The following is a 17,315-nucleotide window of genomic DNA, read 5'->3' as shown; positions in this document are numbered from 1 at the left end:
TAAAACTCTAAAAATAGTATTCAAGGATCACAAAGAATGTGGACACACTGACTCTACTTGAGACAGAACTGTATCAGACACCATAGGACTTCTGTTTCTTAGTCTGATTTTTATGAATATGACTAAACCAACTTTCCTTCTGTGGCTCTAATATGTACAGGTGAAAGTATTACACTGGCTTCAATATATAAGTTAATGGCAAAATAATGATTTGCCTTCAGCTACCCTATAATTAATTACATGTATACATGTTTATCCAACTGGGCAAATTTTACAACTATCTGGTTTCCCTTCAATGCTACAGAATGGAACTGAAGGGAGGTAAAGATTGCAGCCTTGATGAGTCTACAGCAGAAGACAGGACTCAGGCAAAGTATGCATGGCAAAAGACAGCTACAGCTAGCAGGATGATGCCGTTGATGTTCACTACTGTCCTCCACAAAGGCTTCTCAGAGGTGTCTGTCAGCTTCATCTTCATAGCTGCCTCCTCTTCCTTGGTCATCTTAGGTCCCTTCTGGTCCAGCCCACAGAACAGGTCATAGGCCCGCCTGAAGCACCCTTTTCTCTCCTCAGGAACTTCTGCATCAAGGGAAAGGCATAAAAGAATTATTGGATACAGATTCAGGAGAGATGAGAAGGGGCTTCCAGAAAGATGCTACACCATGAAGCATCTCCATTCTGAAGAAATTTCTTAATTTTCTTATTTTCAGGAATGGGAGTAGTAAGTACAAGTACAAGACAATGTTGGATGGATTCTACATTGTCACAATCAACTAGCCTGAACTGTTTATCAGACAAATGAAATTTATTTTGATTTAGAAAATTTAGATCAAGTGATAGTTTATGAGAGAGAAATGTTAACAATTGGCTGGTAAGCTGTGGTGTGAAGGACATGGAAAACCCACCTGTGAAATACATAAACTCATAGCTCTCTGCTGTGTTAATGGAAAGCAACAAGGCTGGCATGACAGGAGTGAATTGGCTACATCTGTGAATTCTAAGCTTCCACATCAGATCCACCTGGATGGCAAAGAAAGGTCTGAACCATTCCTGATGCAAAGTAGCAGTGATCAATACTTCTGGGCCTTAAGATCTGGTGTTTCATATCAATACTGATGAGTCAAACTATTCAAGTGGCCCTTACACCCAAAGTGGATGCCTACCAGGGAATGGATTCCCTTCTGAGTTCATGTGTGGCACCAGAAGTAGGCGGACCCAGTTTACAATCTCTCTCTTCCACTCACTAATATGAGATCAAACACATTATATTTTTGGCACCATCTTCAGAGAACACTCTTCTGCACTTTCCCATTTTCACAAGTCACAGATATTTTTAAAACAGGCACAGAATTTTAGAACTGGAAACATCCTCAGTGATCCAGGGCATAAATGTATCACAACTGGTACCAAGTCCAGTCTTGTGGCCTTGTTAATTCACTTCTTTATATTTTGGGTATCTGTAAAAGTAGATAAATACTGGCTTGTTTGCTTTATTAATGAAAATTTAATGATATATTTAATCTAATGATTTAATGAGAGGAAACTCATTACATAGTATATATTAATAAGTAAAAAGTTCCTCCCACTCTCTCTCTTTTCTCTCTACATGAGACATGCCCTTTTGTACCTCTCCCATCTATTTGTTTCATCCCAGATGGACTCACTGAGTAGCTCATGTGCCAAATAAATACATGGTTATCTGAGTTAATATAAAGTTGAGTGGTTTTGGGAAAGTATCTACATCTTATTTTTCTCACCTATAAAATTGGAAAAAGTATCTTTGCATTATCTGCCTTAAATTATGATATGAATACAAAATGTATCATTAAATGAGTAAGTTATTTATAACTAAGTGTTATAAAAATGTCACTGTCAATCATATGATAATGGTGGTGGCGATGCATATGATAAGGGGATGGTAATGCAATTGCCAATATTCCTCATAATGCTGTTTCTCAGAGAATGGTGATTGTGACACCCATGGTCCATCAAGAGAGCTTAATTTACTGTGCTTTAGTATGGTAGAGTGTTTCTTATTATTTCACCATAAGTTATCAAAGAAAAACAATTCAAGTTCTTCCATGAACCTCAGAGGTTGCCAAGCTAATTCTTCTCCCAATGAGAGAGTCTCCTCTATAATATCCTTGAGAGACACATATCTGAACTCATCCCTTTCTAGATCAATTCACTAAGAAAACTCTTCCTTAAAATCAATCATATGGTGATAATTATAGTCAATTCTTAAAATATCCAAATAGAATACTCAAAGCTAAGGAACAGGAATTTTAAAAAATCAATTCACTTTCCCAAGGTAATGAAAAATAGAATTCATGATTCAATATCAGTTCCACCTCATTATAAAAACTCCCCCTACCCTCTATCTCAATAGAGATTGAATACAGGGACATTCTATAATTCAACCATCGGCCCAGTTCTTTTTATTTTCTATTTTGAGAGAGCATCTCATTTAATTGCCTATGCTGGTCTCATATTTGCAATCCTCTTGCCTCAGCCTCTTGAATCACTATGATTATATGTATGCATCACCAAACCCAGATCCATAACCTAGATGTACAATAGTCTACATTCTTACTCTGAGTTAAAATTAGATGGATCCTTGAGTTCATCAGTTTCATATCTCTTCTCTGGTACAAAAATTATCTCTTCTTCCATATTAACACTTCTTGATACTCAAGGCTCCTTATCCATGTCCTTCTAAAATCTGATACTCTCACTCAGTATGGAAACACTTTTTAAAGTAGAAGAGGAAGGGGTCATGTTCACAGGGCTAAGGTGTAGTTTTGTGGTACAGCAGTGGTCTAGTAGGTGCAAGTCCTTGTTTTAATTCCCAGTATCACAAAAAGGAAGAGAACAAGAAAAAGAATAGCGGGGCATGTTCATGCCTGGCTGCTCCAGGAAAGCAGGAAGGAACTGCCTGATGTCAGTATCATGGACAGCTGCCTGTGGCTCCATGTTCCTCCAGTACCCACAGAGATGTTGGTTTCAGAAATGAAATGTTCTTAGAGATTAAGAGCATATTATATCAGGGCCAAGACCATTAACAGTCTCTCCCTCCCAGTGCCTCAATTTGTGTCTATAAAGTGAGATAATAAGATCTTAGGATATTTATGGCCCTTTCCAGAGCTAGAATTCTATGACATTCCTAATGGCCAGATTCAAAATTTTCTCTGCTTCATCTGGCACTCTACTTCACATGGAGCAATGAGCGCTCCAGTCCAGTACCAGCAAAAGCATCTGATCTTGAGCTCCCCTACTTCTGCACACCACACACATCCATTCCCCATGTATGTATCTCACCAATATGGTGAGTAAAAGTTCCAACATTGATGCTAAACAAGACATTAATTTAAAAGGAAAGCCTCTAGGCACTAACTAAGCATCATCTCAGGCTTCCAGAGAAATTTGATTTTCTAAGTCTGATATGGAAAGACATAAGATCCCAACAGTCTCTATTCTTTTATTCTCTTAATGTTACTAGAATTGAATAAAGCTTCCCCCCCATCTTTTCTGTTTCCAAACTATGTCAGAAGAGCCCTGACCTGCCTCTTACCTATGACCATGCCCCAAAGCATGGTCAAGTCAGGGTGACAAACTTCTCATGCACTGATTCAATGAGCACTGTAAATTTGAGGGGTAAGGTAGCTGAAATGGCCCCGTACCTCCCTTCCTGACCTAAATCAAGCCTCATCATAAACTTTCCAAAATCCACTTATCCATCTCATCTTTCCTCATTCCTCCTAGGGAAGGGATCTGAGCTCTGATGAAGGCATTTAGTGAAAGCTTTACACAGTCTTGCTGTTGTAAGAGTACTTTTTTTGTACCAGGGATTGAACTCAGGGGCACTCGACCATTAAGTCATGTCCTCAGCCCTACTTTCTATTTTATTTACAGACAGGGTCTCACTGAGTTGCTTAGTGCCTTGCTTTTGCTATATCTGGCTTTGAACTCATGATTCTTCTGCCTCAGACTCCTGAACTGCTGGGATTACAGGTGCACACCACCACACCCAGCAAGAGTAACTTTTTATGGCTTGGAAATCAGCTTTGACTCATAAATCACCTATTTCAATGGTATCCTTCGGGGATTCCTGGAGGTCCTCCTCTTCTGCATCCAGGTCAATACGTTCCTCTGTGCTGTTGCGAAGACTCCAACACAGACGATAGAGCTATGGGAAAACAGAGAAAAAGTTAACATAAAAATCCAGTGTCTTCAGCCAAGCAGTAGGAGAGCAAAGAGATAATAATCAAGAAAGGAAAAGGAATGTGGACTCTTAGTACCAACAAAAAACATAGATTACATTTCTCACCCACTGCATAATCTCTCAATATATTGGAAACTTACATGTAGATAATACCCATGTATACATGATATATGGATATTCATAAGTTAAAGAGGCTGCCTCAAATAAAGAAATGTTTGTACAGTGATTATTTTTACACATGATAAATGAATTGTTCCTTTTAGCATTGGTACTAGGAAGCAAGACTAGACAAAACAACCATTTGTCCAGATCAGCAGTGTGAGGTCATAATTTTATACTATGTCATATTACAGGGATAAGAATATGCAGAGGGATACATCAAGTTGGTAGAATAGAGACAGCCAGCACTAGTTTGCTCCTCCATGGGATGGAAACAAAGAAAAACATTGTGTAACTGCTCACAGAAGTAAGAAACTATGAGTGAACACTGGAAATTGGTAGCACAGAAAATTAAACCTGATGAATTCCAGAGACAATAGAGAATAGCAAAGCAAAAGAGGTAGAATACCCCAGCTCCTGGTGCCTGACACTCTAGTCAGGGGAAGGCACTGATTCCTGCAAGGAGGTAAAGTCTACAGAAAGGGTAATGGCATGGCATAGAAGGATGTACCCTGCAGACTAACAGCTTAAATAAAGATGACCTGGAGTCTGCTTAGCAAGCTAACTTTAAAGAAACTGCATCTCTCAGCAAACCCTCAGAGTGCTATGGCGAGGATCCAACTTGAGTAGGGTCCTTTTGTTAGGGATTAATCAGCTCTGGGGTCAGAAAACCCAGCAAAATCACATTTCAGTGTCCCTATGAGCATTCCTGTGCACTGACTGGGTATGCAGTGGCCAAATGAGCTAGTATGACTTGGAAGAGTGTCCCTGACAAAATTTTGCTGAGAAATTTATGCAAGTATTTATTTATGATTTACTTATTTATGATTTATTTATAAAGGGAACATAGACTGCAATATATATGAGAATGGATGGAACAGAAATTCAGCAGTTTTCCCTTGTGTTACTTGAAATAACCCCAGAAGTATATTATTTTGGGGGCCAGGTCTGAAGTCATGAGGATAGAGGTCAGCAAATCATTTGGTTCCCACAACCAAAAGTACAGAACAAAAAATAAAGGCTGCAATAGAGCAGTGCAGACTCACTATTCAAACCAAAGCAGATTTCTCAGTGGAAAACATTATCACCAGGAGGGTATGGAATGATGTATTTCAAATACTGAAAGAAAGTAATGCCAATCTATATTAGTATACCCAGCAAAGTTATTCTTCACATTTGAATGATAAATAAGGACCTTCTATGCTAATCACAAACAAAGCGAGTTTATGGCCATGAAGCCAGCACTGCAGAAGATACGTAAGGGACTTCTATACCTAGAAGAGGAATAATGATAAACACAATCATGAGAACACAGGAAAGAATAAATCTCACTAAAAGAGCTGATAAGCAAATAACAATTAGGAAAAAAAACAAACTTAATTAATGTGTAAAACATCAATCTTCTAAGATGAATAAGAAAAATAAACATAGAATATCCAAAACAACTAGAAGCTAAACAACAAAATTATATAAACCTACACATACATTTCAACAGTAATCCTGAATGTAAATAGTCTGAATCCTCCAATTAAAAAATACATACAGGCCAACTGGATTAAAAAATAAGATGTAGCAATCTGCTGCATACAAGAAACTTATGTCATCATCAAGGGCATGAACAGACTAAAAGTGAAAGGATGGAGAACGATATTTCAAGCAAATGAAATATGAAAGCAAATAGCAATAGCTGTACGCATATCTGACATAACTGACTTTTAGCCAAAATTTGTCAGAAGAGACAAGGAAGATCGATACAGATTGATAAAGGGAACAATTCATCAAGAAGATATAAAGATCATAAATACATATGCACCAAATGTCAGGGTACCCAGTTTTGTAAAACACAGACTATTGAATATAAATGGAGAGATAAGATTAATACTATAATAGTAGGTGACTTCAATACCACACCCTCAGCAAGTGATAAGATCACCCAGACAATAAACCAACAAAGAAACATCAGAGTTAAATTATGCTACAGATCAGATGAACTTAATATACAACCATAGAAATTTCACCCAAAAACTGTACAACACATATTTTCATAAGTACATGGAAGATTTTCCAAAATAGATCATATATTAGGCCATAAATCAAGTCTTACATATACCAAAAAAATTGAAATAATTTCTTATATCTAATCAGATCATAATGGAGTGAAACTAGAATTAAGAGGAAGAGAAACTACACAGAAATTATACAAACACATGGATATTGAACAATATACTTGTTTTGGGTGGTATGGGGGTATTCTACCTCTGAGCTACATCCTCAGCTCCTTCTTTAATTTTATTTTGAGACAGGATCTCACTAAGTTGCCCAGGCTAACCTCAAACTTGTGATCCTCCCTGACAAGTATCTGGGATTATAGATGTCACCACCACACCAAGCTGACAATACACTTTTGAATGTACAGTAAGTCATTGAAGAAATTTAGAATGATATTTAAAAATTTCTAGAATCAAATGAAAATGGAAATATAACATATCATAATCTGTAGGATATAATGAAGACAGTATGAAGATGAAAATTTAGAGCTATGAGTGTTTGCATTAACAACAACCAAAAAAAAAAAAACCCACAGAGATTATAAATAAATACCCTAAGCAATGCAAGGCCTTAGAATGACAGAAACAAACTAAACCCCAAGTCAGTAGAAGGACAGAAATAATAAAGATTAGGGTAAAAATAAATAAAATAGAGACTAAATGAATAATACAAAAATTTAATGAAACAAAGAGTTGGTTCTTTGAAAAGATAAAATTCACAAGTCCTTGACTAAACTTACTAAAAGGAAGAGAAATAAGACCCAAATAAATAGAAAGAGATAAGAAGGGGAATATACAATAGATATCATTGAAATTCACTGGATCATTTGGGAGTATTTTTTTAAAAAACTATATGTAAAACAAATTGGAAAATATCACAGAGATGGACAAATTTTTGGAAACATATAACATTACAAAATGAATCAAAATAGAAAATAAAACTAAAAAGCCTAAATAGATCAATAACAAGAAATGAGATTGAAATAGTCATAAAAAGTTTTCTAACAAAGAAAAATTCAGAACAGATGCACTGTTGAGTTTTGCTAAATTTTTAAAGAAGAAATAATGCCAAATACCAAAGCTCCTCAAAATATTCCATAAATTAGAAAGGGAAGGTACCTTTTAAACCAATTCTACAAAGCTAATATCACCCTACTATCATAACATGATGAAGACACAACACACATACACATAAGGAAACTATAGATCAATATCCCTAATGTCATAGTCCAAAAATTCTCAATCAAATTGTTGCGACTTGAATTCAACAGCACATTAAAAAGATAATACACCATGAACAAGTTAGTTTCATTTCAGTGATGTAAGAATGGTTCAACACACACAAATCAATAAATGCAATACAGTACACAAATAAAACCAAAGACAAACATCACATGATCATCTCAATAGATTCAGAAAGAGCCTTTGATAAATTGTGTATCTCTTCATGATAAAAATTCTGATTATAATTAGATATGATAGGAAAATCAGAATTTTGTTGAACTTCCTTATACTTGTTTAGAATATAGTATTGTTTTTAGTCTGAATTACATAATGCTTTAATTAACAAGGACCATAAAATTCTTATTCTAGCCCTGTCTGTTGAGAAGGCATATTGGAAAGTGAAGAAAAAAACCTGATTACATTAGGGATAGAAGTATCATATGTCAACACAGTAAAGGCTCTATATCACAAGCCCATAGCCAACATCATTCTGAATGGGAAGAATAAAAGCATTTCCTCTAAAAATCAGGAAAATATGAGAATGTCCACTCTCATTACTCTTATTCAATATATAAAATTTCATCTGGAGCAATCAGGCAAGAAAAACAAAAGAGATTCAAAGAAAAAATGAGGAAGTCAAATTTCCCCTGGTTGCAGATAGTACAATTTTATACTTAGAAAGCCCTAAAGACTATACACATACACACAAAAAAAACCCTTTTAGAACTGATAAACAAATTCAACAAAATAGCAGAATATAAAACCAAACATATAAAATCGATAACTTTTTAATACACCAAAAATGAACTTCCTGAAAAAGAAATTAGAAAAAAACTATTCACAATAAGTGAAAAAAACACAAATAAATAAAATATTCAGGAATAATCTTGACCAAAAAGATGAAAAAATTCTACAATAAAAATTTTAAAGCACTGAAGAAAGAAATTGAAGAAGACACTAGAAGGTGGAAAGAACACCAGTGGGAGAATGAATATTGTTTAAATGAATACACTACCAAAAGTGATATACAGATTCAATATAATCCTCATCAAAATACCATTGACATTCTTCACAGAACTAGGAAAAACAATACTAAAATTAATATAAAAGCACAAAAGACCCATAACAGCCAAAGCAATCCTGGACAAAAAGAGCAACACTGTGGGGATGATAATTCCTGGTTTCAAAATATACTAAGAGCAATAATAATAAAAATAGAATTGTATTTAAATAGAATAGAAGACTCAGAAATAAATTCATGCATCTATAGCGAACTGATCCTCAACAAAAGTTCCAAAAACATATGTTGGAGAAAAGACAGCCTTTTTAACAAATTATGTTGGGAAAACTGAATACCCACACGGAAAAGATTGAAACTAGGCCCCCTGTACAAAAATCAAGTCTCACCCTGTATAAAAATCAACTCAAATAAATAAATAAATAAACTCGAAATGAATCAAATATATTAATGTAAGACCTGAAGCTTTTAAATGACTAGAAGAAAGCATAGATGTTGCTACAGGCAACAATTTCCTGAATAGGATTCCAATAGCCAAGGAAACAAAATAATTGAAAAACAGGATCGCATCAAATTAAAAAGCTTCTGCACAGCAAGAGAAATAATCATCAGAGTAAAAAAAAAACAACCTACAATATAGGAGAAAAAATCTTTGCTAGCTATTCATTTGACAAAGGATTAATATCCAGAATATATAAATATTTTTTTTAAAGTTAACAATAAAACAATCTAATCAAGAAATGAGCAAATGATGTGAACAGATACTTCTCAAGAGAAGAGTATGAACAGCCGATAAATATGTTTTTAAATGATGAATTTTTTATTCATCAGGCAAATGCAAATCAAAACTATACTGAGATTCCATCTGACTGGGGAGTAGTCAGAATTGCTATTATAAAAATTAAAAAATAAATTACAAACGCAGGCAAGGAGGTGGAGAAAAAAGAACCCTTATACAATCTTGGTAGAAATGTAAATTAGTTTAGTCACTATAGAAATCAATATGGAGTTTTCTCAAAAATCTAAAAATAGAACTACCATACAATCCAGCCATATCAATCTGGGTATATATCCAAAAGAAATAAGTCAGCATAACAAAGAGGTAACTGCACACCCATGTTTATTACAGCACTATTCATAATTGTAAAGTTATTGAATCAGCCTAGGTGCTCATCAACAGATGAACAGACTTAAAAATTGTATATAGACACTATGGATATCATTCAGTCATAAAGAATAATGAAACCATGTCATTTTCAGGAAAATTGATGGAATTGGAGGATGTTAAGTGAAATCAGCCACACGAAGAATAAGTGTGGCATGTTTTCTCATGCCCATTAGTACCTTGGTTTTTCTACTTTAAAATGAAACAGAGCTAAATGTGTTTGGGGCTACAAGACTAAGTATGGGGAAGCAGGTGATAGTTTTATCAAAGAAAATCTGTGACAGTCAATTAACATCATGGTGATTCTACAGTTACAAAATCAGTTTTTATTTGACATATAGTTTTGTCACAGCTTTTGAAAATTTGGCAATGAAGCTGAAGGTCTGTTAATAATTTTATAGATCCTTGTATTCATGTATGCATGAATAAAGTATTAATAAAAACTTTTCTCTTTTCTATGGGTATATATGATCTTGGGTTAGCTTTCTACCTTTTTTCCCTTGGAAACCTGAAAAAGGTGGAATACCATTTGGATTGGTTTTGCAGATTTATATTGCTTATAGTCCCATAATTACTAATTTTTCTAGATTTGGAGGGATACAAATGAACCCTAAATAAATGGAAGCATCTAGATTTAAAGAAGAATGCTTTTCATTTATGAAGTCTTAAATCAACTGGACCTTGATATTATGCTATGATTTGAATATCAGCTCCAAAACTTATGTTGAAATTTAACTGCCATTGTGACAGTATTAACAGGTGTCAGCATCCTACAGTGATACAGGCACATCACTGTTTATAGCAGTGCAATTCACAATAGTCAAGTTATGGAACAATCCCAGGTGCCCATTAACAGATGAATCAATAAAGAAAATGAGTCATGTATACACAACGGACTTTTACTCAGCTATAAAGGAGAATGGAATAATGCCATTTGCTGGTAAATGGATGTAATTAAAGAACATCAGGCTAAGTGAAATAAGTTAGATTCACAAAATCAAAGGTCAACTGTTTTCTTATACAAGCAGAAATTAGAAACAAGGGGGAAACAGGGTTGGAGAATCCCACAAAAACAGAAGAAAGGTCAGTAAATTACAGAAAAGGGATTAAGGGTGATAGAGGATAGATGGGAAAAGGGAGGAACTGCAGAATTGAATTGATCAAGTTATGCTATGTACATATATGAGTATACCACATTGAATTCCCCTCCATGTATATCTACAAAGCACCAATTAAAAACAATGAATAAACAGAAGTAAGTTCAGTAGAGTAGAGGAAGAAAACTGGGACAGGAAGGACAGAAGAAAATATGCAACTACTGAGGATTGAAATGGACCAAATTATATTCCATATATGTATGAATATGTCACTATTGAACATATGAACCCCACTATTATTTATAACCATATTACACTAATAAGAACTTTTTTTAACAAAAGGATAATTAGATCATGAGGACTCTGTCCTGATGAGTGGATTAAATCTACTATTGTGGGAGCACTTTTCTGATAAAAAGATGAAGTTTGGCCTCTATTAATTTATAACCCTCTCTCATTCTTTCTTGCCAAATAATGACTTCCATGAGGTTATGATGTGGCAAGAGGGTCCTTACCAGGTGCACCCCTCAATCTTAGACTTACCAGACTCAAGGACAGAAAATGAAATAAATTTTATTACTTATAACCTATCCAATCTGTTGCATTCTGTTATAGCAGCAGTAAACAGACTAAGATATATTGTTAGAAATATCTTGAATTTTATAAACAACTCTTTGGCAGCTTAAGTGGAAAATATCAAAAGGTAAAACATACTACAGATTTCCCTGAGTTTAGAAATTTTTGTAACCAGGCCTCAGAAGCTTCAACTATGGGAAAGTTACAGGAAACACCAGTTCCTATTTTGAACATGGGTTTCTGAGCCATGGTAGCCCCGTGCTTGCTCATGTGATCTCATTTCCCTTGCACATGTACTATCACTCAGGGAGTAGGATCCAGAGATAACCCCCCTGGACTGAAGTGTGGACTGTCAAAAGATTCCCATTAAAAATGCACTCTTGAAACTTCCTAGCTGGCATACCATGTTTCCTATCCTGTGTCCTTCTACACAAAACTAAGGGCAAGTACAAACCATTTTATTCATGCAGATGGGAGATGTCTAGTTGAGCTGAGGTCAATCAAGAGTGCTGCAACATGAATGTGAAACAAGGACAGACGAGGTCTTCTGAATGGATACTCACATGCACATCTGGAATGGGCTTGGTGAAGAGGGAGATGACCACAATGGTGATGACAGAAATGACAAAGAGGATAATGGCAAAATACAAGTAGTGGACCCCACAGATAATGGTGGGACAGTTGCTGGGCTCCATGCAGCTCCCAGTTCCATAGGCAAACTCAGTAATCATACGGGAAATTCCAATCAGAAATCCTAGGATGAGTCCCCAAAAGGCTCCCTGTGAAAGAAAAACCTGAATTAATGAGTGCTGAACCCACAAAACAGGTGGGAATTCTAACATTCCAAGAGACGGGCAGAGGCAAAGGAATAAAGCTGAGAGAAATGCTAGCTCTAGACCATCTGAAGCCAGGACATCATGGTGCAGGACAGGGCTGGGATTGTTAAGTTAGGCTTCCAGGGGGTCTCTCTATCTTGTTTCAGCAGCATGATTTCACCTGCATCATTAAACAAGGACTCATAATATAATGGGGTAAAGTGATTAATAACTCATATAGAATTTTAATCTCCCCTAAATTCCAAAAAATTCCTTTTAACTTAAAAAATATTTGAACTCTCCACCTCATCTATTGTCCCCACCTGCCTCCAGATTTACACCTATTCAGATATAAAGTAAGTACTTGTAAAATATTTTGTCTTCTTTGAAGACACTGAAAAAAAATAGGTATTTGTGGGGTAGAGAAAGTAAATTTTCCATATATAAATAATAATTCTTCCTTCTTTAGTCCCTGTTACAAATAAAAAATATCTCTTTTTAGTTTAATAACATAACATTATATAATGCATTTTGATATCAAATTTGGGGTTTGTATATGAGATACACAGAAATTTTCCAAAGACTAAGAGGGGACTATTTTTTCAGAGAATTTTTTAGACTCTTCTTTCTTCTTCCTTTCCTTTCTTCCATATCTTTTCTTTTCTTTCTTCCTCCTTTTTTCTTTACTTTCCTTCACCTTTCTTTCTTTCTTTTTTTTTTATTGGTTGTTCACAACATTACAAAGCTCTTGACATATCATATTTCATACATTAGATTGATGTGGGTTATGAACTCCCAATCACCTTTCTTTCTTTGCTTCTTCCTTTGCTTGCTTTTTTTTTTTTTTTTTTTTTTGCCTTTTGGTCTGCACTCACTTAAGGTCCATATCTATTTTTGAAAGCTACATATTAAGTGATCAAGTGGCAAATGAGAATGTGCAATTAGAATGGTGGCCAAAATGAATCTTCATGATTTTATCAAGTATTGATCAGTCCCTTAGCTAGCCACAGTTACTCCTACACTATAATCCAAGTGTGTTAAATTAACAGCTATTCTTTAAGTATGCCATGTATGTTTATGTCCTAGGACCTTTGTTCAGGTCATTCTTTCTATCTAGAAGACTTGGGATAATTCTCTTCCTGGTAAATTTCTCCTGTCTTAAATACAATAAAATAGAGAGAACTGGGTGGGTTCATTCTCCTTGTGTGGCCACAACACTGTGAACACACCTCCATGCCAGCCCAACTCTCCTGCCATGCAATCACTCATTCAGTTCTCTGCCTCCTCACTTGAACTTGGAGTTTTCCCAGAAAAGGAACCAAGTTTCACTCACTTAATGTAGCTAGTGCCTGGCACCATGCCTGGTATCTGAAATTGTCTATTAAATTAATAAATGAGTAAGAAAAAAGGTTTCTCATTCATCCCCCATAATGTATTCCTTAAAAAACATTTTTAAATTTTAGTTAGTATGAATAATTCTGATAAAACTTACCAAGAATTTTTTTCTTTTTTGGCAATTAACTTCTATTCCTTTATCATTACTCTCAAGTGGCTCTTAAAAAAACTGATAGCCTTTCATATTTTCTTGTGCATTTTAGGATATCCCTGACAACTAACCACTAGATATATGCAGGGTTCTCAGAAGCAAAACTATCAAAAATGTTTCCAGACATTGACAAAGTCCCCCTTGAAGAGGGTGAAAAAACACCTCCAATGGAGAATAAATATGGTCTATCTCAATTCTTAGCTTTATTTTTGAAAGCACTGGTCTATTACCAAATTAGATATTCTTGTGGCCTAATATAGTACCCACCTGGGCTCTTAGTTGATAATTTGTATTTTAGAAATATTCCAGGGAACCAGCTTTCTGCTAATAACTACTAAAATTTGTCCAAAGATATTCATCTATGTCTCTGTTGAGATTACTTTCTTGTTTAATTCTGATTTCTCCAAGGTATCTGTGTACCCAGTTTTGAATAACTGGATTATCTTTCTCATAGCACAAATGTGGAAAGAACAGATATACCTGTTGTATTTTGTGTACCTCAAAACTGGGTTTTTCCACTGAGGTACTTCCCTGATGCAGTATATATCTGTTTCTGTCCTTTTGAGAGTGAAAAACTGTTTCCAATTAAAACTGTTATCAATTTTATTTTATTCTTTCAGATAGTAAGCCACATGGTCAGCACTGCTGCTCTTTCTCAGTTCTTCCCAGGTAGATAGATGGTTGGAAATAGAGACCGCTGAGCAACACCCCAGTCATACAACATATCCAAAAGCATCTTTCTCATTGTTTTTTAAAAACAGCAATGGCACCCCACTGTTGGCTTAAATTCTTTAACCTGGCTTTCAAAGTGATCATTCCTATTCTAACTTTGACCTGCTTTTCCAGCTGCATATTCCATTATTCACAAACTCTCTCTCCAGCCAGGTAAGATTCCTTGCAAGTCCCTTGTCTTCCCCTTATCCTTTCTTTTCCACATTGGGCAAATCTCTTCTCTCTGCTTAAATTCTTTCTCTTTCTTTTAAAATTTTAAATCCCTCCAGATCCACTTTTCCAAGGTATCTTCTCAAATGATTTCAGCACATGTTGATTGATACAGCCTTTCCTGAATCTCTTCCTACTTACATTTTGAATCAAATTTTTTATAATGCCTCAATTCTTATCTATCTTACATTGTTTTTCAGATAAAATGTTTGAGCAACAGGACCTTTTCCTTCACTGGGTCCTGAATAGTGCTGGCTGAAAAACCAAGTTCAAACCATAGCCACTGGAAGTAACTTATGCTAGGATTTCCTGTGGAGCTGCTCACCCAGAGACTACAAACTTCATAGGAGGCTCCATGAGGTCAGGTCAGAATCACCAAGGTTGGATAGAAAATGTACAATATGAGTTGGGACCCTGTACCAAGAAGAACAGGGTACTTATAGAGAAAGTAGACCCCGTATTAACTCCTGAGGAGTTTATTCCAACTCTTAGAGAGTCCCCATGGTCCATAGAGACTTTCTCATAAACCTTTAGAGGCACATCCATTTCTTCTTAAGATCTCTGGGAAACAGAATCCCTTCTGCAGAGAATATACCCATAGAAAATTCTGTGGCAGACTGACTTTTCTGAACATGTCAAAGCAATACCTACAGGTTCAGTGATTCTCTTCCAGAAAACAGCAAGCAGGAAGACAGCTGCAATGGGTGGTCCCAAGTAACTGGTAATGGACTGGATATAATCAAAGAGCTGCCCACTTTGCGCTGACTGCACAATGGGCACCCAGGCAATGCTGATGGCAATCAGAAAGAGAATGAACAACCTGAAATCAAATTCCCCATGACAGAATGTTAATAAATAATCCTACATAAATAAATATATATTACTATGTGTCCCACACATATATACACACGTCACTTTCAAACATATATACACATATGTATCTGTACAAATACGTACATAATATGACCACAGAAAGGAAAAGTAATAAGCAAATTCATTCTTGAGTCTTTTTTTCTCCCTATTCATCTGTGGCTATGGGTAAGTGAAACACACTTGGTTTTTGATAGTCATTTAGGCCAAATCATTCCCATATAAAAATCCCACTTTGGGAGGCAGATTTGTACAGGGACAAGTCTATATACTTTGGAGCAAGGCAGTTCTGAATTAAATTTTTTTCTATCTTTGTGTTTAGCCTCTCCCTGAATCTCAAATTCTCCAACTCTAAACAGAGAAATATGTGACTGACCACAAAAAAAATGGAATAAGCATTAGTGAGAGTAAAATGCCTCACAAACAGTAGGCATTCAATAAATGGTAAAAAAAAAACTATTGTTTTATTTAAAAATCTATTGTTATTATTTTCTCCTCCTTCCTCATAATAAAATTTAAAACAAGCCAATGAAAGTTTATAAAGGAACAGTCTGGATAGGAAGGGACACAATTAGGTATTTCCAGCTCTCTCCCTCTTGAGCTTTACCATGTCCTAAAAAGATCGGTGAGTCTCACATAAGCTCTTATTACTTGGCTCTTGATTTAACTATAAATTAAGGGGATCCTTGTGAACATAGAAGAAAGAACAGCAGAATAGAGGAAGAGGATTGAGGAGAGGGAGGAGGGATGGAAAAGGGGAGGAACAGCAGAATGAAATTAACCAAATTATGAATATATCACAATGAATTTCATTTTTTATATAACTGCAATGCTCCTCTTTAAAAATAAAAACCAACAGGGGCTAGAGTTGTAACTCAGTGGTAAAGCATTTGCCTGTCATGTATGGGGCCCTGGGTTTGATCCTTGGCATCACATATATATAAATAAGGAAATAAAATAAAAAATCCATTGCAATAAAAAACATTTAAACAACAACAATAAATGAATGCAAGGAAGAGCACTAGAGTAGAAGAAGGGAATCAGGAAGAAGGAGAAGAGGAGGGAAAGGGGAAGAACTGGGGATTTAAATGCAGCAAATTATGTTATATGCCTCCAAGAATATGTACCACTATTATCTAAAACTGTAATACACTAATGAAAGCAATTAAAAAAGGCTTTGATTCACTTACTTCACATGTATTTAAGGCAAAAGAGTCTTAAACTGACCTTCTTAAAGTTGTGTTTTTAAATATTTCTCACTCTGAAATTTTCTCCCATTTCCCCCTATTTACCCAAATTCTACCTATCACTTTGAACCCAGTTAAGGTTCTTCCTCCTCCAGGGCCCTTTCCCAGGTATGCCACAATACGCTCACCTCTCCCTTATCTGAGTTCCTAATTGCTCTTACAATTCACACAGCAGAGTTTGAAACTGTTTCACTTCACTCTGAGCTTTTACAGGAGACTGAGATAAGCCACAAGATAAGTAGTTATGGGATGTAAGGAAGTGTGAGACCCAACACAATCTTAGGACTAGGGGATCCAGACCTGTCCAAAGCAACAAAGTAGTCTTCTTTCCCATTTTGTACTTGAATCTGATAAATAACAAGGAGAGTTAGTAAGTGCCTTTTTAA

The 17,315-nt window shown here is 35.5% G+C and overlaps 1 protein-coding gene across 1 annotated transcript in view; it reads right to left on the bottom strand.

The window, feature by feature from the left end:
• Nucleotides 1-364: 364 nt before the first annotated feature.
• Nucleotides 365-17,315, bottom strand: part of LOC308645277 (sodium/glucose cotransporter 1) — a gene marked incomplete at both ends in the record, with an annotated part of 70,089 nt that continues 53,138 nt past the window's right edge. The window contains 4 exons of the mRNA XM_081287336.1: nucleotides 365-579; nucleotides 4,081-4,186; nucleotides 12,073-12,288; nucleotides 15,464-15,632. Coding sequence (XP_081143462.1) covers nucleotides 365-579; nucleotides 4,081-4,186; nucleotides 12,073-12,288; nucleotides 15,464-15,632 — 706 coding nt within the window. The remainder of the gene's footprint in view (nucleotides 580-4,080; nucleotides 4,187-12,072; nucleotides 12,289-15,463; nucleotides 15,633-17,315) is intronic.

Source organism: Spermophilus citellus, assembly GCF_964194105.1.
Source record: "Spermophilus citellus genome assembly, chromosome: 3".
NCBI lineage: Eukaryota > Metazoa > Chordata > Mammalia > Rodentia > Sciuridae > Spermophilus > Spermophilus citellus.
Note: the sequence above shows the minus strand (reverse complement) of the source record. Positions and strands in the feature narration are given on the sequence as shown.